General features: G+C 39.7%; 1 protein-coding gene across 6 annotated transcripts in view; it reads right to left on the bottom strand.

The window, feature by feature from the left end:
* The window catches only part of PRDM15 (PR/SET domain 15), a 37,737-nt gene that overhangs the window by 6,786 nt on the left and 8,685 nt on the right, over positions 1-22,266 (bottom strand). The window contains exons 4-22 of one of the 6 annotated variants that reach the window (XM_071752612.1): positions 20,093-20,246; positions 18,997-19,249; positions 17,712-17,831; positions 15,243-15,341; positions 14,242-14,466; positions 13,415-13,550; positions 12,145-12,326; positions 11,414-11,508; positions 10,383-10,470; positions 8,735-8,902; positions 7,398-7,492; positions 6,223-6,354; positions 5,301-5,435; positions 3,186-3,349; positions 2,664-2,743; positions 1,929-2,048; positions 1,084-1,215; positions 518-601; positions 144-319 (exon numbers count right to left, since the gene is read on the bottom strand). In XM_071752612.1, the coding sequence (XP_071608713.1) occupies positions 144-319; positions 518-601; positions 1,084-1,215; positions 1,929-2,048; positions 2,664-2,743; positions 3,186-3,349; positions 5,301-5,435; positions 6,223-6,354; positions 7,398-7,492; positions 8,735-8,902; positions 10,383-10,470; positions 11,414-11,508; positions 12,145-12,326; positions 13,415-13,550; positions 14,242-14,466; positions 15,243-15,341; positions 17,712-17,831; positions 18,997-19,249; positions 20,093-20,246 (2,638 nt within the window). Of the gene's footprint in view, positions 1-143; positions 320-517; positions 602-1,083; positions 1,216-1,928; positions 2,049-2,663; positions 2,744-3,185; positions 3,350-5,300; positions 5,436-6,222; positions 6,355-7,397; positions 7,493-8,734; positions 8,903-10,382; positions 10,471-11,413; positions 11,509-12,144; positions 12,327-13,414; positions 13,551-14,241; positions 14,467-15,242; positions 15,342-17,711; positions 17,832-18,996; positions 19,250-20,092; positions 20,247-22,266 lie in introns of those variants that run through there. The other 5 variants (XM_071752621.1, XM_071752632.1, XM_071752639.1 and 2 more) reach the window with 5 other exon arrangements.

Genomic DNA, 22,266 nt, shown 5'->3' with positions numbered 1-22,266 from the left:
TAAATAATCAGGACAACTTCAATTTTAGGTACTGAAAATCAGGTATGTTTACTAATCCCTTTCAAAGAGTTAATTCTTTTCAAGGCACTGAAGGTCATAACAACCCCAAACAACCTCCCAATCCACCTGTGAAATTAACTCACCTCTGGATGTTTACGTCTCATATGTCGACTCATGGATGCTCTGGTAGAAACCTTTGTCCCACACAGCTGACAGCTCTGAGCTTCTACTTTATCATGAGTAAGCTGGATGTGTTTCTGTAGCATATAATCAGTGACATACTTCTTATCACAAACTGAACATGTCCATTGTTTTCCTACTGGCAGCAGATGGGAGGAAATGCTGTTAGTGATGGTCCCCAAAGAAGAATATCATATTCATCAGCATCTCTACACAAGGAACAGTTTCATGTTGGTAATATGATGTGTAATACTAGCTCCAAGACTGGCAAGTCTAAAGCAAGCCTAAGAACAAAATTAAGACACCATCTTTGGAAACTGCTTTTTAGAGGATTTACCTGTATGAATCAACTTATGAGTCTCCATTGTATTCCGCTCACTAAATGTCTTGCCACAGAGCTCACACATGAAATCTTTGATCCCTGCATGAAAAGCACATTTAGCATCAGAGTGAAAACAGTCTAAGGTATCTAGGACAATTCCAAGTCTCATATCACCAAAAAACCCCCATAAAACATCACAGCTAAACAAGCAGAAGAAGCCCAGCTTCATTAGTTAATTTTATCTAAGCCATACCACTGCATGTGGTAGAAAATGAATCTAAAAGAAATTGATATGAGAAGTAAAATTATCTTTTGGGAAATGAGAACATGAAGACTAATTTAAAACCAACACTCCAGACCTTCCCTAGACCAAAACAACCTCTCTTAAAAAAGCACAACATGAAATCAACTAAACTACATATCTTAACTGTATAACAGGTGGTGTTGGCTGACCAGAGGACAAAACTTCCATTTTCAAAAGGCAGAACATGTATATATTTTTACTAAGTTAATAAACTAAGTTCTCTTAGGGAGCATTTAGAAGATGTAGTGCAACTTTTGCACATCTGTGGAGACCTCACCCGTGTGTCTTTTGTAATGCTTCAGCATGTTGACTTTCTGTGCAAATTTTCGGTGACATTCCTTGCACTCATATTCTTTAATCCCTTTGTGAAGTTTCATGTGGTGACGAAGAGCATGTTTTGTCTTCATTCCTGTCAGACAAAAGGGACAGCATGACAATTAGCCCATTGCTCCCATCTTCAGAGGAAAACTCAGGATGATCACGTTGTTAGCCAAGAGCTCTCGGATCATGTTTGCAGTGTGTCCACAATTGCATATTTTTAATTTTTTAGGTAGCAGTGCACATTGTCATTACTATTTTAATTCCAGGCAAGAGGTCTGGAAAACATCTGCGTAGCCACTGAAGAAGCAGCAAAACAGCAGGAACAAGCGAAGACAAAAACATCATTAAAGATGTCAGACTGACTTACTGCCTTCCACTAAAATAACAGCTCAGAGTTGTTCAAGTTATAACATAATTCAAGAAGTCGAAGCAATTTTGACTCTTAAGGCTCTTTCAGAGAGTAATTACTCTATTCCTTAAGCTTGAAAACAGACTACAATGAAAAAAAAATAAATTGTATTCACTTTTGTGTTGCAAATGCAGTGGAACTCAGTCAGGCAAGCACTCCTTAATCTGACAGAAGCAAATTTTATTACAACCACTGTTTCACAAGCCATGAAGCCAAACTGTATAAAATTAGGGGTAGTTTATGTATCCATAAGGCTCCTGTTTCTACCTCTCAGAAATGCAGGATTTAAAATACCAAGGACCTTCCCAATATTCTAAGAATGGTAGTTTTAATTCCAATATTCACCTGCTATTTAGTATCACAATTAATGGAAAACAAGGCATTACACATACCTTTGCCACATTCTGCACACAAGTATTCTCGGATATTATCATGGACTCGCATATGTTCTTTTAACATGTCTTTTCTAGCAAATGATTTGCCACATTGCTCACAAGCATGACTTTTTACACCTTAAAAATAAATTTAAAAGACAACATAAACAAAAAAAAAATGTTAATGAAAAATGTGCATCTCCTAAAACCTGACTAAACTGGTGAATTAGAGGACAACAGTCCACCTGTGTTGTCAACCATGTATTTCATGCATATTGTAGCCCAAACTAAATTAGAAGACTTTGGAGAGAGAGATAAAAGCTGAACTTTTCTATGAGATCTGAAAAAAAAAAAGAATATAAAGACTGAGGTAGGAAAATACTGAATAGCATGAAATAATAATGAGCTGTTACAAATGATTTTGCAATAGCAGTTTTCAGCCTGTGTAATGATGAGAAGGTGGCATAGATAAGAATTCGGGGAAGATCAGAATACAGAATTAGGATTTTTAGCAGGTGAATCCTGCATCATATTAAATAGGAATTTGGATTGTGTGCCTAGATGAAATATCTTCATTAATACTATCTGGTTTAGAAAACTGGTTTGCCCTAAAAGCATAAGTACAACATTTATCATATTGTAACCTCCAGTAAAAACCCATAATTTATTTCCTCCTGAAAAAAGTAAGGCAGGGACTGGCATTAAAAATTTCTTTTAAATAATTGTAATAATAAAAAACCACAACATTTTTACCTGTGTGTATAAGCTTATGTCTTTCCAGATTTCCTATACTGTTAAAAATCCTTCCACAGATTTCACATGGATGGATGTATCTGAAACCAGAGACCAAAAACCTTCATTCTTTTCTTGAGACAGAGGTGGATTTTAGGCATCTCTGTCAGCAGCTGTACTTCATTTGGTAATACTAATTACTATAAAAATTCTTTGAAACAAATGCATTTTTAAAATGAGCCTTAAGAAACTCATGAGTTCACAGCAAGCTTGGAGTAGTTTGGTATTGCTATATGCTCAAACCATAGTTTTAAAAAAATATTTAGCAAAATCATAGATGTATACTTTACAAAGCCCAAACTAGGAGGCTGCTGACTAAGCATGTGTGCAGTGAATCCTTAGTCATACAGACGCCAAGCTTTTAATAAACATTTCAACACCCATTATATGTTTCAGAGATTTTAGTACAGCTCAATTCTGCAAAAGCATCAGAAGTAACTTCAAGAAGATAGCTCCTCTTATCAGCCCAACACATCATCTTACTTCTGGGCATTAGGATCAGGCAGGTTCTCCCGATGAATGACCATGTGGGCATGGTAAGTTGCCTTCAAGGCAAAGCGCCGGTTACAAATGCTGCAGCCATAGCCTTTCTCCTTGTGCACCTCCATGATGTGCTTCAGGTACTCCTTCCCTCTGCCAAAAGTCAGCTGTGAAATGAAAACAATAGTGAATGAAAAAGCGAAACATTTCTCGGGAACAGCTATGATCTAGTAACATATTACCAGGATCTACTCTCAGAGGTAGTAGATACAATTGACCTGTGTATCACTAGATGAAAAAATCCCTGTCAAAGCTGGAATTAGGGCTGGACCTCTTTGGCCACTACAAGCACATTGCTACAGGACAACACTCAATTCACTTTGAAAACCAGCTTGAGATGGTGCCTCTGCTTCTTACACTGCACTAGGAGAGGACCAAGAGTGCAAATGGAGAGCAGTGACAAGTGTTCTTCCCCAGGGGTTAGTACTGGGACTGGTGTTGGTTAACATCTTTGTTGGTGACATAGATGGTAATTTTGAGTGCACCCTCAGCACATTTTCTGACAACACCAAGCTGTGTAGTGTGGCCAACACACTAGGGGGAAGGAAGGCCATCCAGAGCAACCCTGTCATGTCTGAGCACATGCACCGGCAGATGAAGTTCAACAAGGGTAAGTACAAAGTGCTGCACTTGGGTCAGAGCAATACTGAGCACAATTATAAGGTGAAGAATGGACTGAGAACAGTCCTGAGGAAAAAGACTTGGGAGTGCTGGCTGATGAGAAGCTCAACATGAGCCAGCAACGTGTGCTTCCAGCCCAGAAAGTCAACTGTGTCCTAGGCTGCATCAAAAGAAGCATGGGCAGCAAGTCAAGGGACGTCATTCTCTCCCTCTGCTCCTGTGAGACCCCACCTGGAGTATTATGTCCAATTCACCCAAAGAGTTCTGATCAATGGCTTAGTGTCCAAATGGAGACATGTGACTCATATGATAAGTGACAGTTCTCAAGGGTTACTATGGCAAGGACAAGTGTACCCTCAGCAGGTTTGCTGACATCACCAAGCTGTGTGGAGAAGTCAACACACTGGAGGGCAGGGATGCCATCCAGAGGGACCCTGACAAGCTCAAGAAGTGGGCTTGTGCAAACTGCATGAAGTTCAACAAGGCCAAGTGCAAGGTTCTGCACCTGGGTGGAGGCAATCCCATGCATGAATACAGGTTGGGAGGAGAAAGGATTGAGGGCAGCCCTGAGGAGAAGGACGTGGGGTCGACAGTCGGTCGAGGGAGATGATTCCCCCCCTCTACTCCGCTCTTGTGAGACCTGGAGTACTGTGTCCAGGTCTGGAGTCCCCAACTCCCCAGGACATAGAGCTCCTGGAACATGTCCAGAGGAGAGCCACAAAAACGATCAGAGGGCTGGAGCACCACTCCTATAAAGACAGGCTGAGGAAGTTGGGGTTGTTCAGCCTACAGGACCTTGTAGTGGCTTTCCAATACCTGAAGGGGGCCTACAAGAAAGCTGGGGTAAGGCTTTTTGTACCAGTGTGTAGCAGGAGGACATGAGGCAATGGTTTAAAACTTGAAGAAGGGAGATATTAGATTAGACATTAGGAAAAAATTCTTTACTGTGATGGTGGTGAGATGCTGAAATAGGTTGCCCAGGGAAGCTGTGGCTGCCCCCTCCCTCGACGTGTCCAAGGCCAGGTTGGATGATGCCTTGAGCAACCTGATCTAGTGGGAAGTGTCCTTGCCCATGCAGGGCAGTTCAAACTAGGTGATCTTTAAGGTCCCTTCCAACCCTGGCCATTCTGCAATTCTATGATTTGAAAGTTCCTTTATTGTTTTTTCCTCCAGTTTTGCTTGCTTGCTTCCTTGCACACAGGTAAGAGTACGTACATGTATTTTTCAAATGTTCAGCATTCAACCTACACACTACCATCTAAAGTCTTATGGAATAGAATCACTTCGCAGATTAGAGGTAGAAAGCACTGCAGAAGACAGCCTACCTGTAGTATCCTTAGTGAATCCTTAATGTTATTTAGAATTCTGGATCATTTATAGACATATCTGTCCCTCACCCCATCCAAAACAAATTAATTGAAAAGTATTTAAAGCTACCTGGCACCTTTTGCAGCTATACTTGTGAGGCTCAGAATCTGCACTTCCATCAGAGTTGTCATCATTTTCCTCTGATGAGATTCCAATTTTACCAATGAACTCTTCCCTCTGGTGATCATCCATTAGTGCTATGTCCTGTGTTGGGAAACAATATTCTGGTTATTCTGCTGTTTCAAAAGGTAACATCTAGTCAGCTTTTTATGACATGCAGACTGCCTTGTGTTAACAATTGCTGTAACATGTATTTAAAATATCCCCCTGCTTCACTCTGTTCAGGTAAACCACTTTCCTCCATCCATGACTAAACAAAGAACAATTGTTTAACCAAACAGATAATAATCAATATTTTGTGTATAAAAGAAACTAAATGTAAACAAAGACTTAACTGGTACAGTATAACATCCATCTTTATGACCACCACAGAGTGATACAATTCCTTTCAATTCCTTTCAATTCAGTGTTAACCTAGTTAGGTCAAAACACACTCTCTAATTAAGCACACTATTAATAGGGTTGTTTTTCTGATTTAGAACATTTTGGCAAAAGCAGGTGAGGAACTCAACAGAAAGGCAGTCATGCTGGCAAATACAAGACTGGCACAGCAATGGCAGGAGCAATTAGTTTTCTTAGTTTGTTTTTTTTTTCATTCAGAGAGAGGGGATAACAAGATCCCTTCAGCCCAACCAAACTACAGATGGAACAATACATCTGTTTGGAGCCTTTCCGTTGTTATTCTCTCTGCTTTAAACTGAGCAACCTCTGTGATTAACCCAGGTGTTTTTTCCATAATGTTCAGAACAGTGTTGGTAACAGTGCTTTACTGGCAGCACGACCATGCCTGTAAGTCTCAATACATGTATTCATATGTTTAATAATGCCTGCTAAGAAATATGGCTTTTCTAGTAAATCCTTAACACAGTACCTTAAAATGGACATGAATATGATCTCTCAACACATCCACTCTGAAAAATTTCCGTCCACAGATTTCACAAGTGTATTTCTTGTCTCCGTGTGTTAAAAGGTGTTTGTTCATATTGCTCCTACATGAAAATATCTAAAGAAAAGAAGGAAGGCAGGCTTTTTTAAATTATGTCCAGCAGGGCTAGAACTCCTTGCAAGTTATCCAGTGGATAGTACAGAACATATTTATTGTCTTATTTTATTCATTCTGGCAAGAAAGATGTAAGAGCTCCTGTTATGCAGCCAGCAGACTATCTCAGAAACTGCTGCCGAAGCAAAATACATGCATGCAGTTCCAAGGAACTTAGTGAAACTGGCCATCCAGTGAACGTGAGGTGAATGTGAAAAAAGAAAGCTGTGGCACAATTATGTAGGGTAGATTTGGAAGCATTTAAATCTTCTGAATCAAGAATGTTGCCTCTATCTATAAAAACACATCCACAAAAACTACCTTCATTGATACGTAACATATTCCAAGTATCAAAACCAAAGCTTAGGAGTTGCTTGAGTGTATCTTGCACCATGAATGACTATAGACATTTATAAAAGAAACTGCAGCTCATGAGTGTTAAACACCCAAATGCAATGGTGCCATGACTACACAATGAATTCACTTTGAATTCTAATAGAAAATCATTCCCAATGCACATAGTCAACTCCAGCTGTTTACATTCTGGCAGAAAAACTTCACTCTGAGTAACATAAGCCATGAGATTTCACTGACAGACACAGCAGCTTCACTACACTCCACATCGTGCTTCATGTCCTGGAAGCCTAATCTGAACTTCAGTTTTTTTCTTATCTTTGCCTGCACAGTTCCCACCATCCATGGCCATAGTGGGCTTGGATATATAATGGAGCTGAGGCAGCTTACAGAGTTAACACCTTGCTTGGGTGGCAGGGCCTGCTGGTAACTGACCACGTGCCCCTCTGAGCTGCAAGGCAATCTGACTCAGCACATATCTAATGCAAGTCATGCCCCTCAACTTCTTGGCAGGCTGTGTGCCTATTCAGGTGGGTTTAACACAGAGGTGGTAAATTGTTATGGCACGGCAACACATCTGGAGGCTCAGGGCTGAGTACCCTTGAAGCTACAATGCAGAACTTTACGTGGCACATGCTGGCAAAGACACCTACCTTCCCACACACGGGGCATCCTGAAGGCTCCTTCTTGTAGCGAACCATGGTTTCTGTGCTGTGCTCAAAGTCTTCTCTTTTCACACGCCTTACCCCTTAACAGAACAGTCCCCATCAAAAAAAACAAACCAAACCAAAACAAAAAAACCCACCATGGTTTTCTACTCCAATCTGTGTGACCTTTCAGGTGAATACTGTAAAGAAGAGTGAAACACTGGGAAGAGCCTCAATGCAGAATTTAATTGCTAACAAAAGGATAATTTCTAAATTAAAATGGTGTCTTAGAACATAAAAGCAAACTTCCAAGGTGATATATTGTGGCTCAATGGTTATTAAATCAACTGTAATGTGTCTGAAAACAGAAAAATCTAGGAGGCCTTGGCACTTTGAGCAGGGATCTGGCCCAGAAATTTGTCCTCAAAGTCTCTAAGCAGAGAAGGAACCAACCCAGCATCTCCTTTATTGCTCAGTAAGGATTAGGGTTAGTCCTCTAGAAGAAGTCCTCTTTTTCTCCTGCTTTCAGAGGGGAAGTGGGCTGCTAGTGTTCTGTGACAGCTAAACATAAGATGCCCTGACATTGCCATTCAAACCCTCATCCTCTTGTTGTCTTCTAACTCATGGCACAAAGGTCTGAATCACAAGAGCACACAGTGACAGTTGACTATGTCCAAAGTACCAAAGAAGACAATCTGGCTGCTTTTCTAAAAAAAATAATGGTTTTGGTTTTATCATTCAGAACACTAGAAAAATTTTAATATCTACTTCAGCAATTTACCATCACCCAAGTTTTTCTAGGGTTTTTGAGTACCTGTAACTTCCTTACGTGTTTGAGATTTTGAACTGTAAAGTCTTATAACCTCATTTTCATGTATTGTCAAGATTTTGAAAAATAATGTCACACAACATTCCATTTATACCATTTTTACATACTGCTCCTAAATTTTCAAGTTACAATGCATTAAAAAAAAGGAACAGAATCCAAAGAAAGAAAAAGGTATTAAAACCAGCTACTCTAAACCACTGCATAATGAGCCAATCAGCTTTCACATGACTGGTATTAATATTGGATCCAATACAGTGAGGCTGAAAACAAACAAAAACAGAGTATGTGCATCTCCTAGGAAGTTTTTCATAGAATTAGACATCTTCCCGATAGGATTTGTTCCTATTATTTATAAAAAAGAACACATTTTGCTGAAACCTCCTACTCCAGATCAGGTAACTGTCAAAAAAATGGCAGCTACCATCCAGAAGAATCTAATGTGCAATCCTTTCCTTGACCTTCCCAGTTCTACTGTTTGAAGAGTAATAATTAGGTTAACCTGCAGTATACTTACCTTCCAAGTGTCGTCTTTGATGGTCTAGCATGACATCATTTCGATAGAACATCTTATTGCAAATTTCACATGCAAACTTCTTATCCCCATGCTTTTTCTTGTGTTTTGAAAGGTTACTGTTTGTAGAAAAGAATCTGAAACACATCTCACACTGGAATGTCTTGTCATCTGTAAGCAAAAGAAACTATGCAGCCCTTTACTGATGAAAACAGGTTTTGTATGTTTGTGAGATAAACAGTCCTTTCGTTAAGACTTGAGTTTTAACATATCATCATTTATGGATTCATTTATTTAACACATCATCATTATATGGATTGAAGATGGAAATGCAAAAGCACTTCACAATTTGTCTGCCCATGGAAAAGGTAGTTAAACATCAAACAACTGACTGAGTTTGTATTTACTGCCTACCAGGTTAAATATCACTGGAATGCACTGGAGGACATTTCTTCAAAGGCAATAAATATATTTTATGCTAACTTGAACACAGAAGCTAGCATCATATCTTCCTCACATAGGCTGTTTCCAATGTATGCTGTGATCTAGCATATATTAAAATTCTGTTTGGAGTGGATTCTGTTGCAGTTGATTCAAGTTTTCAATGTTGGTAAAATCACTCCACATATAGCAACGCAGCATCACATGAACACCTGTGTCTAAGCACTGCAATACTTCTGCTGGATCTGGTTCCTAACACCAGCCAGTATAGAATATAAGAAGAAAGAATAAAATTGAAAAAATAGATTATTACATGACAAAAGGCCTATGCAGAATTTGTTTTTTATTCAGTAGTTGAGAGTTCCATTGTAACATGGCAGCACAGTCCTGTAGATGGAATCTGCCAGTGCTGCAGCAATCACAAAGAGGAGTTTGCACTGAAGAGTAAAAACTGCTGCTCATGTTGGTAACAGTCAACTCAAAAAAATGAGCTGCTGTCTTTGAATAAACACTACTGAGGCCAGTTGGCATTACTTGCCATTCTTCAGAAGGCTGAGGTTTTATACAAGCTGCACCCTCTGAAAGGCAAACCTACATTAAATGGTGCTGCAAGGGGCAACTACCCAGGTGATTCGGGAATGAGAGTTATCAGAGGTCCCCAGCAGTAATCAGGGTGTCATTTCCTAACCATAAGATCACTTGGCATAAAGGATATAAGTAACCACAAGAGACAGCTATGGGAGAAATGGACAGGTTCTAGTGATACCAGGAAAGAAACTGAGAGAGACTGCTGCAAGCTCAAAGAAAGTGTGAGAAAGCAGAAGAAAACTTCAGACTATCAAAAGTATTGTTCCCCTTTCCAGTTCCTGTATTTCAGAGAAATTAGGTGGAATTTAGTTACTTAGAAAGAAAGCTGAAGAGAGACAGTGACAGAGTATTTGTGAACATACAAATTAAATACCAGTGAGGATATTAGACAGGTGAGCAGGAAATACTAAAAAGAACAATACAGGAGTGGATGTGTCGCTTTACAGATTACTGGCTATACTTTGCTTATCATAACAAAAGCATTTTTGATGAAGTGGGGAAGGAGTGATGGCAAAAATCTAATTGACTACTCTCCCCATTTTGTAGATAGTATGGTGGATGGATTTGGAACATCCTCACAAAATGCACTGGAGATGACAGGAAGGAGAACAGCCACTCTCACCTGTCCTACAGTTGTGGAATTCCAGAGCACTCTCTATCCGAAAGGCCTTTTCACATGTGGTGCACTTGTATCTGTACTCACTGTCAACCTGAGGATTGCAAACAGTAAGTTTTTAAGAGGGGAAAAAGACAAGTCACATCTGATAGAGAAGTTCTAACTCTTAACTACTTTTTGTTTTCTGTCTTTTCCAAGTTTTTTTCCTTCTTCACAACATACAGATACACACCGATGCAAAATTCTGATGCTGTATCATCCTGTCACCCATGTTCCTACATCTGAGCTCTCTATATATATATAAAAAAAAAAGTATACTATGCACCTGTGTGCATGTAATAGTCTTCCTTGTAACTCCAGGTCCAACAGGGACACAGAATTTTTGAAAAGCAAGACGTAATCCGACTCATCCTCCAGCTCCAGAACAGACACCAGCAATCTGAGAGATTAGAACCTTGATGCTGAGCAGCACTGGAAATACTACTCATGAGGCCCAACTACAGCTATGTTTAATATTTATATGGTGGCAGCAGCACTGAAAGGCCCTCATCAACAGGAGTGGTGCTGCTGCTGTCAACACTGTAGGTTTACAAATATGTGTGTAGTCCTCAATGACACAGCCTTTACCCAGAGAGCTCACACAGTAAATGGCACTATAGGTGAGGATAAATGAAACAGGACAAGCAAATAAGACCAGAACAGTTCTATTTAGTACCACAAACTGAAGTCAGATCTCACCTCTAGATCATGCAAGTCCAGCTGACTCCAGCTTGTCTTGCTGTAACTGATGTCGAAAATAACTTTCAATAGAAAATTCAGTACAAAAAAGGATTTGTATGCTCAGAAGGATTTCCACACTTTGAAAAATCACCAGCTGTTCTAAGAGAAGATGTTACCTCTCCCCATCAGTCTTGTCTCACTTATCCACATGGCTATCTGCTCAAATGTAATTGAGCCAAGCTCCCCAGCTAGCACCTGGAAGCTCACCATGCATTTTCACCTAACCTCAAAAGAGCCCATTAGTCATTTCCACTCACTTCGTTCCTGCTGTGCTTGTATGAAACATGCTGCTTCAAGCTCTCTTTACGGCTGAACAGCTTTGCACATTCCTCACATTTAAATAGTTTGTCACCTGAGGGGATCAATCAAGACAAAATTAAAAAAAAAGAAAGTGTGATAATAATCAACTCTAGGCAATACAGAGGAAACCAAAGCACAAGCAATTGCAAACAAACAGGCCAGTGATGAGAAGCCTTATTCATTCAAGAGATCCAAACAGTGGATTCTAACTTTTTCCAACAATTTTGACAATAATTTTATTACATTCCCCCATCCTTGGGAAATAATCAGTGACTATTTCTCTTGGAATGCTTAGAAGTAGGTCATGGACCCCTACAACTGCAGATCACAAGCTAAAAAGCACTCAGCTGACATCTACACAGTAATTATACAAATATGCCTGTGAAGGCTGGGGATGATACATATGCATATATTTAAAGGGAAGAATAGTTTTGGAAAAATCCATCACACCCTTCGTCCACTTTTAAAATACGCACCTAAATTCAAATTTTAAACACTCAGACTTCAGCTTTAACTTTGGTCAACATAACTAAAAGAGCTTCCTAGAGAGAGTTAAAGAAAGAAGAAGAAGAAAAAAAAACCTCAAAATTTTGTATCCCAACATCTCAAAATAGCCTAGCTCTATTATTCAAAGGTGAAACCAGTGAGAGACAAAATCAATAGGCAAGCAAGGCAAAAGTAAACCCACCATGAGATCGGATGTGCCTGCTGAGGTTGCTGCTATTCTGGAAGATCTTACTGCAGATACTGCATTGATAGACTCGCTTGTGCTCCCCAAGTTGTTTTATCAGCTTCCGCCGTATACCATGTCTACTGGAGAGAATTAAACTTCTTTTGAGGGACATGGTGTTTTGGTGATGAGCAAACCTACTGGATTAGAGAAAGAAAGGCAGGGACTGAAAGGTATCCCACGGGTTGCAAGAAAGAGTCCCACCAGCTGGCAAAAGCTACAGGAGTGTTATGCTCAGCTTGTGGCAGGAGAGGGAGGCCTGGAGCTTCCTCATTGCCAAGGTGTCCTCCTGGCCTCCCCCTGGAAGCAGCAGATATCAGAGAGCACCTCACTCCAAATTGTCTTTACCCAACACAAATGAGGAAAAAAAGCAGCAGCCAGCAGCCTCAGAGATTCTCTCTGCAGGCCCCTCAGAGGAACACAAAAGATTGGTTCTGCTTATACTCTGAGAGATTAGTGCTACTTCAGCTTAGAGAGCTTGGCAGTTCACATGCAAAAAGGAAATGGGGTAAGAGGGCAGCAGGATGCCAAAAAGCAATACTGTTCTGTTTCCCAGCACAATCACATGCCAGAATGCACTTTTGATGGCTCTGTCTATGCTAAGAACTTCAATATAAACCATTACTAGCTTATTTTGAAACATCAAGTGCTTTACTATTCAAAAAATAATTCAAAAAGCCAATTTTAAGGACACAGAAAGACATAAAAGAGTCTAGATTTATTAAGTTTTATTGAAGACTCTCTGTATTTAAGGCTCTGTAATACCAGTTTTCCCCTCCCACTGCTCTAGATCTGAAGTATCACATGCACAAATCAACGTGAAATCATTCATGAATTAAAATGACAAGACTCAATAATAATGGTTAGCATAGTTTTTGAGCAAAAATCTCTGCTTGTTTTATCACTAACGTTCAGTAGGAGCAACATTTCACTTTGCACCTGCACGAGTCTCTTGGAATCCCACTGAATAAAAGCAGTAATATGATGAAAAATTAAATTCTCGTGGCTTATGCTCCAAATTTCTACCACTAAACATCTCACCATCTGTGCACCATCCTCCAGTGCACAGCCATCTTTGTGGCACTCAAGGTGAGCTCTCACAGCAGCATCACACAACTTTACACCAATAAAAAAGAGCATCTGTGGGCCCATAAGTTAAGCAGAGCTGTTGCGTGCTATAAAATCTGAATTATGCATAAGAGGTAACTTTGCATCCCAGAGCACTTACGTTGTCACTGAACTGATGCTATTTGTGGTGCTGGGCACCTTTCCTATAACCAGATCTGTAATTCTCTCTTCTGTAGCTGAAGGCAGGGCTGCCTCTTCTGGTGGGACCTCAATTACAACCTCAGCTATACGTTCAGCTGTAAAAACATAATAAAAATGACAGTGTTAATGTGGACAGCTGGAAATAAAACCTCAAATGCAGGGATTTGCTCTTTGTTATAGGATGTGGCAATAAAAATATTATTTGTCCATGACAAATAACGGATTGCAAATGAGTAGCAAGATATTGCAAGATAAAGTGGCTACTGTATTACAAGCAAGATGCAGCCACGTTCTCTTACAAAAGTGTGATTTCCTAACTTTCTAACCTACTACTATGTCAGTAGTAGTTGACAGTTGACTATGCATCATGAGCTTTCCTACTACAACTTCCTTTAAAGAAGGCAAGGCCCCTGAAAGAGGCCCCTTTCACGAACAAACTTTAAGGGTGAAGAGACAGATTATCTACTCTTGAGAGAGAGAATGCTTTCTCTCCTGTTATTCCTTGCAGAAAGTTAGGCAGGTCTTTAACTACTAGCCTGTGTTTCTCTGGACCTCTCTATTACTGAAACTGTCAGAGAAAAATGCAGGTAATCTAGGTGTAGGCACTGCAATATTTACTGTAGAAAAGGAGCTCAGAGATAATTCGCAAAGTTTGTAGATCATCTTCCTCAGCAAACTGAAAACCTCCATCTTGCTCCTGTGATACATTTTAGGCCGTTCTGAGAAGGCATCAACACGGACATACAAGGGGATATATCCTTAGCATTTTCTTAAGCTTTGTTTTACCTGCAGAATCTTTCACCTCAACAACAACCACGGGTGTTTCTGCTTTTGCTGGTTTGGGCTTTCTCCCCCGCCTGGCCTTCCTCCTGGAGTCCGTGCTCACGCTGGCTGCATCACAGATCACTGGCTGATCCAGAGGGGAAGCCTCTGCTGCTTTCTCTGCAACAGCCTCATTTGGGCTGGTTTGGGGGGCACCTTTAGCTTGCTCCAGGTGACTCAGCAAGTGCTCTGGGTGGATGGGAAAGAAGAAGAGAGTAAGGAGGACAGGAACTGTCATGAAACACTCAAAGGAATAGATCCAGATGAGGCCTATCTATCAGGTTAACCTCATTTAGCAGGGACTCACTTCATATTATTTCAAAAGCAGTCACAATGCCTTCCTAAATAAAAACGTACAGTCTATTAAACATTGAAACAATTACTCAGAGGGAGAATTTTTAAAGGGATTTGTTAGATACCACTGGAAAAAGATTGCACCCCCTGATAACTGTACATTTTTCCAAATGCCTCAGTCATTTAGCAGCTTAAGTCCCCTTTTCAAAAACGATTCATCAAATGGTCATAACTTTTAAATATTCCAAGTTCTTCTGAAAACTGCATTAAAAAGTTGCAAATGAAATGCAGGAAAAAAATGTATTCCATTACCTTCAGTAATACCACAAAGACAATACCACTAAGTATAAGCTGGGATCACTGACCTTACACACTGCTTTTGCAGTTCTCCATCCTTGATACTCTCAACATTCACGTGTCATTTTCTAGAAAACAGTTCTATTTCTTCTAAATTCAACATCAAAGTTGTTTGCCCAGAGACTGACCACTGCCATATCCAGAATATCACTGTTTTACCTTGCCTGCTATCCTTTTTCTTAAAGGAACACAAAAATTAAAACCTTTATCTTACTCCATCATGGACAAGTTATGGTTTCATAGTGTCCTGCCCTGGAAGAGTAGATTTCTCCTGATGCTTCTCAGTATTGTCATGGATTTCTAACACTTCTTACCTGTCAGTAGCTGAGGCTCCTGGAAAACAGAAGAACAAACTTTACATGTCCACTGACTGGACTCAGCTTCTGCAGCTCCACTATCATCTGGAGTGTTCTCTAAAACAGAACACAAAGATAGGAAGATGGTAAACCCCTGTAGCTTTGTTTATCTTGCAGTAACTTCCTGAGTATCACAAGTTATGATTTAAGAGGTAAGTGGCCCACAAGGGTTGCTGCGACCGCTTCAGTATTTTCCAAACACGAGTGAAACATCCAAACAGATGATAAGTCAGAACAGAAACTAAATTATGGCTGGAGAAAATATCATCGTTATGCTGAAGTCTTGAGGATCTTGAGGATCCCTTTATCACTTTCTAAAGAACTGAGTATCAAAAGCAAACTATAAAGCAATTTTTAGCACCCTTAAAATCAGAGTTGTAGTCCTCTCTCAGGTCAGCTGAGGAAAGAAGCAGGAGAAGTCTCCTTGCTCTCCACGAAAAGCACTGCAGAGTAAGAATATTGGGAACTGAATTGTGAAGATAATGAAAACCAAGGTCCACTTTTCATCTAATTTATTCATTTTTTTTAATCTGGCATGAGCTGAAATGTTAATTAAAATGTGATTATGGGTGACAAGTCTGAATTTGTCAAGAGGAACTGATAAATCTAAACTGGTTCAGAGATTATCTTTTTTTTAGATACACACAAAGTTGAGTATTGTGCAGTCTACAAGACTCGCCCAGGGGAGAGGGATGTCACTGAAATTAGCTTAAGTGAATGGCAGCACTGGAGATCCATACTATAACTCAGTTTCTTCCACAGATTTCCTGTATGATTGCTAGTGAGTCAGTTAATCTCTCTCTGCCTGAGGACCACACCTGTAAGGGGATGATACACTTACACTTCCTTTTCACTGCTCTCTCTTAAACCAAAATAAAAGATTCTCTGAGGAAGAGGGTGTTCCCTGTTACAAACTACATTAAATGATCAGGTGTTCAGTTCTCACACATGCTGTAATGAATTAAAAACATCAGACAATTCAGCAACAGAAATTCCTTCTTCGCAGGCTACACAAAGAACATCTTGACAGCTCAGAGGGGGAAAAAACAGCAAACTTAAGCCCCAAGCTTCTGCATAATTTCTTTAAAAAAATCAGATTGGTAAGCAACATGTAAGGTACTGTATCTTCCTCATGAAACTGCAAGCTAGTAAAACTGAAAAAGCTCTATCTGTTGAACTGAAGTCTGTTTTGAAAACCTGTCCCTGCACTTCCCTTTCTCCTTATCTGCATCATGCAGTAAACCTAGAAAACCTGCTTGTGAACTGGTTTGCCAGAAGTTAGGTCCTGTTTAGGTCCCCACTTCTTCAGACTTCCATGGCAGCTGCAAGGCAACCCAGCTTACTTGGAAGCACTGACTTGTCAGCTGGAAAAACCTTTGTAAGATGTCAGACAAACAGAATAAGGAGAGGCATATTGGGAACGCTCTGAGGTTGCCAAAGTATAATATAGGTGGCATTCTGTTTCTATTGAAGGTGGATTTTCAGACAGTACCATGAAGAATGTAGGAGGGTCTGTTCAAATTCTCCCCCTCACAAAAAATCAAGGATGCCAAACTGAACCTCGTCCTCCAGTCACTTTTAGACACATTTACTGTTACATTGTAGCTGTCACTGTCTGCAACTTAAATGAATGGATGAAGAACCGCCTTCTACACATCTACAAGAACTCTCCTCCTCCTGGCTACTTTTAGTAGGCAAAATTTAGCAAAGTCACCTTTTCAAAGGACACACCCAGAATGGCTGTCTTTTGATCTTCATCTCCATGTTATATATTTTGAGTTTACTTTCATACATGGATGGCAATTTGTGTTAAGTGGATTCTTAATGTCATTGTTCTGCTTAACAGAGATTATGGGGTGGGGGTGCATTGTTTCATAATCAGCCTTCGAGAAGGGGTACCTATGACCTTCTTCAGCCATTTGTTCTTTGCCAAGAGTATCTGTATTGCTTGTAAGTTTACCTAAATTTAAGTTCCTGTAATCAATTACAATAGGCTACTGGTATTATTGTAATTCAGCTATGGCCAGTGTCCTTGTCATTTCCAAACATCACTGTTCTTACATTCACTCACAGTCTCATGTTTTCCTCAAGAACCTAATAATTTGAACTATTACACTTTGCACAGTTCAAAGATCTTCTTTGGAACTGCCCCAACACCCCAATGCTAACCACCTCCAAAGTCAGAAGCAATTTTGGTTTTCTTAAAAATCATTTGCCTAAAGGTTTATCATCCCCCCTACCACTTGTTAAGCTGCACATGTATTTTAAGAACCGTGCCCAGGAAAATAAAAAGAATCCAGACTTCTAAGTGCTTTCTAAATTAATACTTGCTGAAAAGTTATGTAACAACAGCATCTGCACAGAAGTAGTACATTTAGCAGCTATTTGGATCTGTATTGGTCCTCTAATTCCCTTAAAACACTATACCTGCTGGATCAGATGCTGATATGCTGCATTTCTTGGTTTTTTTATGGAGAAAGACAGCAGATGAAGGTCTTGAAGAGATTTTCCCCTCTTTATCAGATTCCATCACTACCAAGCACACATCTGTGAAGAAAAAAAACGGTTGCTTTTCTTTACTTTCCCGACCCTGATTCTCTTGCTCTGTGCTAAGGGCAGTAGCCATAGTAAGAAAGTTTTGCCCTGTAACAGGCCTGCAAAAAAAACATTTTAATGTAAAATCCTAACCAGGACATTCTTATGTCTGAATCTCATATAATGTGCAGCTTCTTATGCTGTAGTGTGTAGTAAAAGTGCTGAACAGAGAAAGCAATACCTACCTAAACAATATTTTAAAGTATCCATATGCACACAAAAATACACAAATGGGTTAAACTAAAGAGGAAAAGGATGAAACCTCTCAGCTAATAATACATGGAAACATCTTATAATTCAGAAACCTGTTAACCACGTTGATTCAGCTGTAGCACTTAAGACTGTGCTTACCATCAAGATCAGCTATACAGCATGCTGATAGCAATGGCTCCCCCCAAGCCATTTTTTTACCCCAAATTATACTCTGTGTAGCAGTAATACCATTCAGGGACTACTCCCAACACAAGCTTAGAAAGAAAATTACTTTTGCAAAGGATCATGCCTTTTCACTGCAGAAGTGCAAAAGCAGAAGAAACCAAAGGGGCAGAAAACAAAATACTTGTGGTAATTCCAATTTGATTTTAAAATATCTGATGCCTTTCTTTGCCAATTGCACAAGCAGCTGTGTAGTGGCAGTTTACTCTTGAGCTTTTCTTATTCTAGTGGGTCCCATGTAAAGCTTCATATGATAAAGTAATTTTTTGAGTAAAACCAGAACATTTTCACTACAACTGAAAAGTAATGGCTTCCTTAGCAAATCTGAGTAATTTAGCTTGCAATAATACTTTGGTTCCTTTGCTCTTTTTCCCAGAAATATTTTTGATGCAGCCACCTGATCTCTAGTTAAGAACTATTTATCCAGTTTGTTCACTCTGAAGAGGCTGAATCATCAACTAGGGCTGAGTCATCTGCTTTCAAAAACCCATCTATATCATGGTGAAGAATCTGTGCTTTCTTCTTGTAGGGCAACCACGTATGCAAGTCAGCCAGAAACTAAATGCTAACATTCAGGGTCAGAGTCTGTTTGATAAGCAGCACTGTCAACTACAAAAGTAGGGGACTATCAGTCCTTATCAGGACTGGGCCCATAGAAAGGAAAAAAGGCCCCCACACATACCATTGGCAATACTAGTGACCTGCTTCAGCACTGGCTTTTCCATTTTTTTGGCGTAAAAAGCTGCATACCACACTCGCAGCTCAGTTCCTGGTGGGATGTCCCGGGAGGTGGTGAAGTAAATATCATTGTCATGCTGAAAGGCAGTTAAGTTTTGATGCTCATATTCAGTGGCTGGTCGCACCATCATCATCCAGTTGCAATCATCTTCATTTGAGGTGTCAAAATATACCAAAGGCCCATCCTTCTGGAACACCTGCCAAGCAAAATATGCATGTGATAAAACCTGAATTAATAATATGAAGTTAAGAAGAATTTTTATTTTCTGCTTTTTTGGCTTCCATTCAACGTACATCAGAGATAAATGCATCAAGCATGTTTCATGTTATCTGTTGTATCTTCAGAAAAATAAGTCTGAGACATACCACAATGGGCAGAATGAGAATAAACTGAATTTCTATCCTAAGAATTCTTGCTGTAGTCACCAGTTTCTCATAAAATTTGAATGAGTGAATACAGGAGAATGGAAGAGGATCCAAAGAGCATGCTGTGAAGCACCCATCAACCGAAATAACATTTCTAAATCTACTTTTGAGCTGGGTATTACTGAAAATATAAGACGAGATTCAGTTTTTACCGTAGCATTTTTCCTACCAAAAATTTGTTGAGAAGAATAAACCAAATGAAAGACAGAAGAAAAATATTTATTCTGCATGTTTAATAAACCTAATTCACATCACTCATTATGCAAATACAATCAAATTGAAGAGACTTGTTAAAAAAAACCCTAAAATTACCTGCCACAGTCACTGTCCCTCCTGTATCATCATATGCAGAAAGTGAAACACAAACATGTTTGCTGACTGCATCCTAGCCCTATCTCCTGTAAGGATTTTCACTTCAAACTCACTAGAATGAGCCTTTAGTTTGGTTCTTCTGTATTTTGCCCAGAGAATGCTCATTTAGGTAGTCTGTTATAGGGCATGCCTAAAGGATGTCCCAAATAACTGCCCCCCCACACACTTTTTTCCATAGTGGTAGACAGAATAAAATCATTATGAGTAAAACTGACTCTTGCTTTTCATGTGCCATATCTTACCTTCAGAGGAAAAGCTGATTCTTTTTCTAGCTTAACAACTCTCTTGGATTCAAATGGGCCAAACTGGGTACGTTTCACTAGTTGAGTCAAAGCAAAAACTCCTTCAGTCCCATCTTCCAATTGTCTTATTTCCAAATTAGAGGGAAGAGATGACCTAAGAATTGAAGAGAGAATTGAGAAAAAAACTCCAACATTTACACATGGAACAAAGCTGCAGGAACCCATGGAAGAAAGACGTCATCAGTTTGTCCAGCCTCCAGTGAAAGAAATTTTTTTTTACTGATTTCTACAAGGATATATAAAGAAAGAAGAAAACAACTACCAGCAGTGGAAGAGAGCTGAGTCAATGATTACTTGAGAGAGCTAAACCCATGCAAATCCAGGGACCAGACAGGCTGCCCCTCAGTGTGTGTGCAGAGCAGTCCAATGCAATAGTGAGATGACTCTATCACCTTGGAAAAATCATGGGCATCCAGGGTGGTGTCTGATGACTGGGAGAAAGACAAACTTTGCACCCAAGTTCAAAAAAGGCCAAAAGGATGATAAAAGAAACTACAGGTTTGTCAGCTTCACTTCAGTCTCTGGGAAAATCATGGAACAAGGCCTTTTGGGAGGTATTTATGGTCACATAAAGTGAAGGTGACTGGAAACAATCACTCTGGATTAAGAATAATGCATGGCTGACAACACACCTGTCTTCCAGGACAAAATGACCAAGTTTATGGACAATTTAAGAGCAGCAGATGTAATTTTCCTTGACTTCAGCAAGACTTTCAACACTGTCTCCAACAATATTATGGTATCCAAACTGGGATGTTATGATCTGAATGGGTACAGAACAACTCAAGAGGTCAGTAACAAGATTGAGGCAAGTCTCCCAAGAGGGGGGATTGTCCCTCTCTGCTCTGCACTTTCTAGATCCTATTGCCTCCTGTTTGGGCCCCCAGTATGGGAAAGACATTGATGAACTGGAGAAAGCTTGTGGAGGACCACCAGGATGGTCAGAGGCTAGAGCTGTCAGCCTGTGAGCAGAGGCTGGAGAAGCAGAGACTTCATTAGCCTGGGGAAAAGATGGCTGTGGGGACCCAAACAGCCACAGCCACCACTGCACATCTCCAGGGACATCACTGGGACTCAGGCTCTTCACAGGAGCACACAGCAAGAGCAGAAGAGACAACAGACATAAAAACGATAAATAAGCTCAGCCTGGATATTAGCTCTGACTGGAATATCCTGAGACCTGTTTCAAAATTAATTATCCAATGACTCCATAGAACTTTGATTTTGATCATGCTTATTTTAAAAAATAAGTTACATTCCTCCCCAAATTTTCAAACCACAAGAACTTCTGCAGATCTTAGCCCTTAAGATGAAAGTCCTGTAAATTTCCCTTGTCTTTGAGCTCCCTTGTTAGAAACATTAATCACACATGATTCTAAGCTCCCTGCCTCTCTCATTCACCAAACAAGTTTCCCAGAACCATATGTTGCTGCTCAGAAATGTTGTTGCTGCATATAATGCGAAGAGACATCTTCCAAAGTGACCACAACCACCACACTGGTTTTGCAAAAACCAACCCTGTTTTTCAGCTCTGTGATAAAAGATGAAAAACTAAAAATAACCAAGCTGTTCTATAGAAGTTGACACGAACAGATCCATTTTCCTGTATAGATAAAGTGAAATTAAAAAAGATAGCAATCTTAGTGACAAACACATGAACTGAAAAAAATATGTTTGGTTTAAATAACAAAATATAAAATATTAGAGACTGAAGTTCAGGAAACATTTCTTAACACTTTTTCTAACCATAAAGCATCCGTTTTAGCTTTTCAGTAGAAGAAAGAACATTCATGTGGCTAAGCAACTAGACAGGTTTTTAAGAGAGTTGTATCCAGTTTGTGGCTAAACTTGCTTTCAACCACAGACAACACGCTCTCTCAGCTACTGTTCCCCAGATGTAAAATAAAAGACTGCAATTATATTTCTTCTTTATCTTTTTTATTTTACCTGTTTTCAGCTGTAAACCCTTCAGGACACTACATACACTTTTCTGTAACATGGCAATTTTTAAACTGGGCTTTCAAATCCACTACCCAGCACCCAATACTTCACTAGGGAACACTTAGGCATCTGCACATAAAAAAAGGCTGAAAACCAGTGCATGCACCATATTC

This window comes from Heliangelus exortis, chromosome 1 (assembly GCF_036169615.1).
Source record: "Heliangelus exortis chromosome 1, bHelExo1.hap1, whole genome shotgun sequence".
NCBI classification, from domain to species: domain Eukaryota; kingdom Metazoa; phylum Chordata; class Aves; order Apodiformes; family Trochilidae; genus Heliangelus; species Heliangelus exortis.
This window is presented reverse-complemented; position numbering and strand designations above follow the sequence as displayed.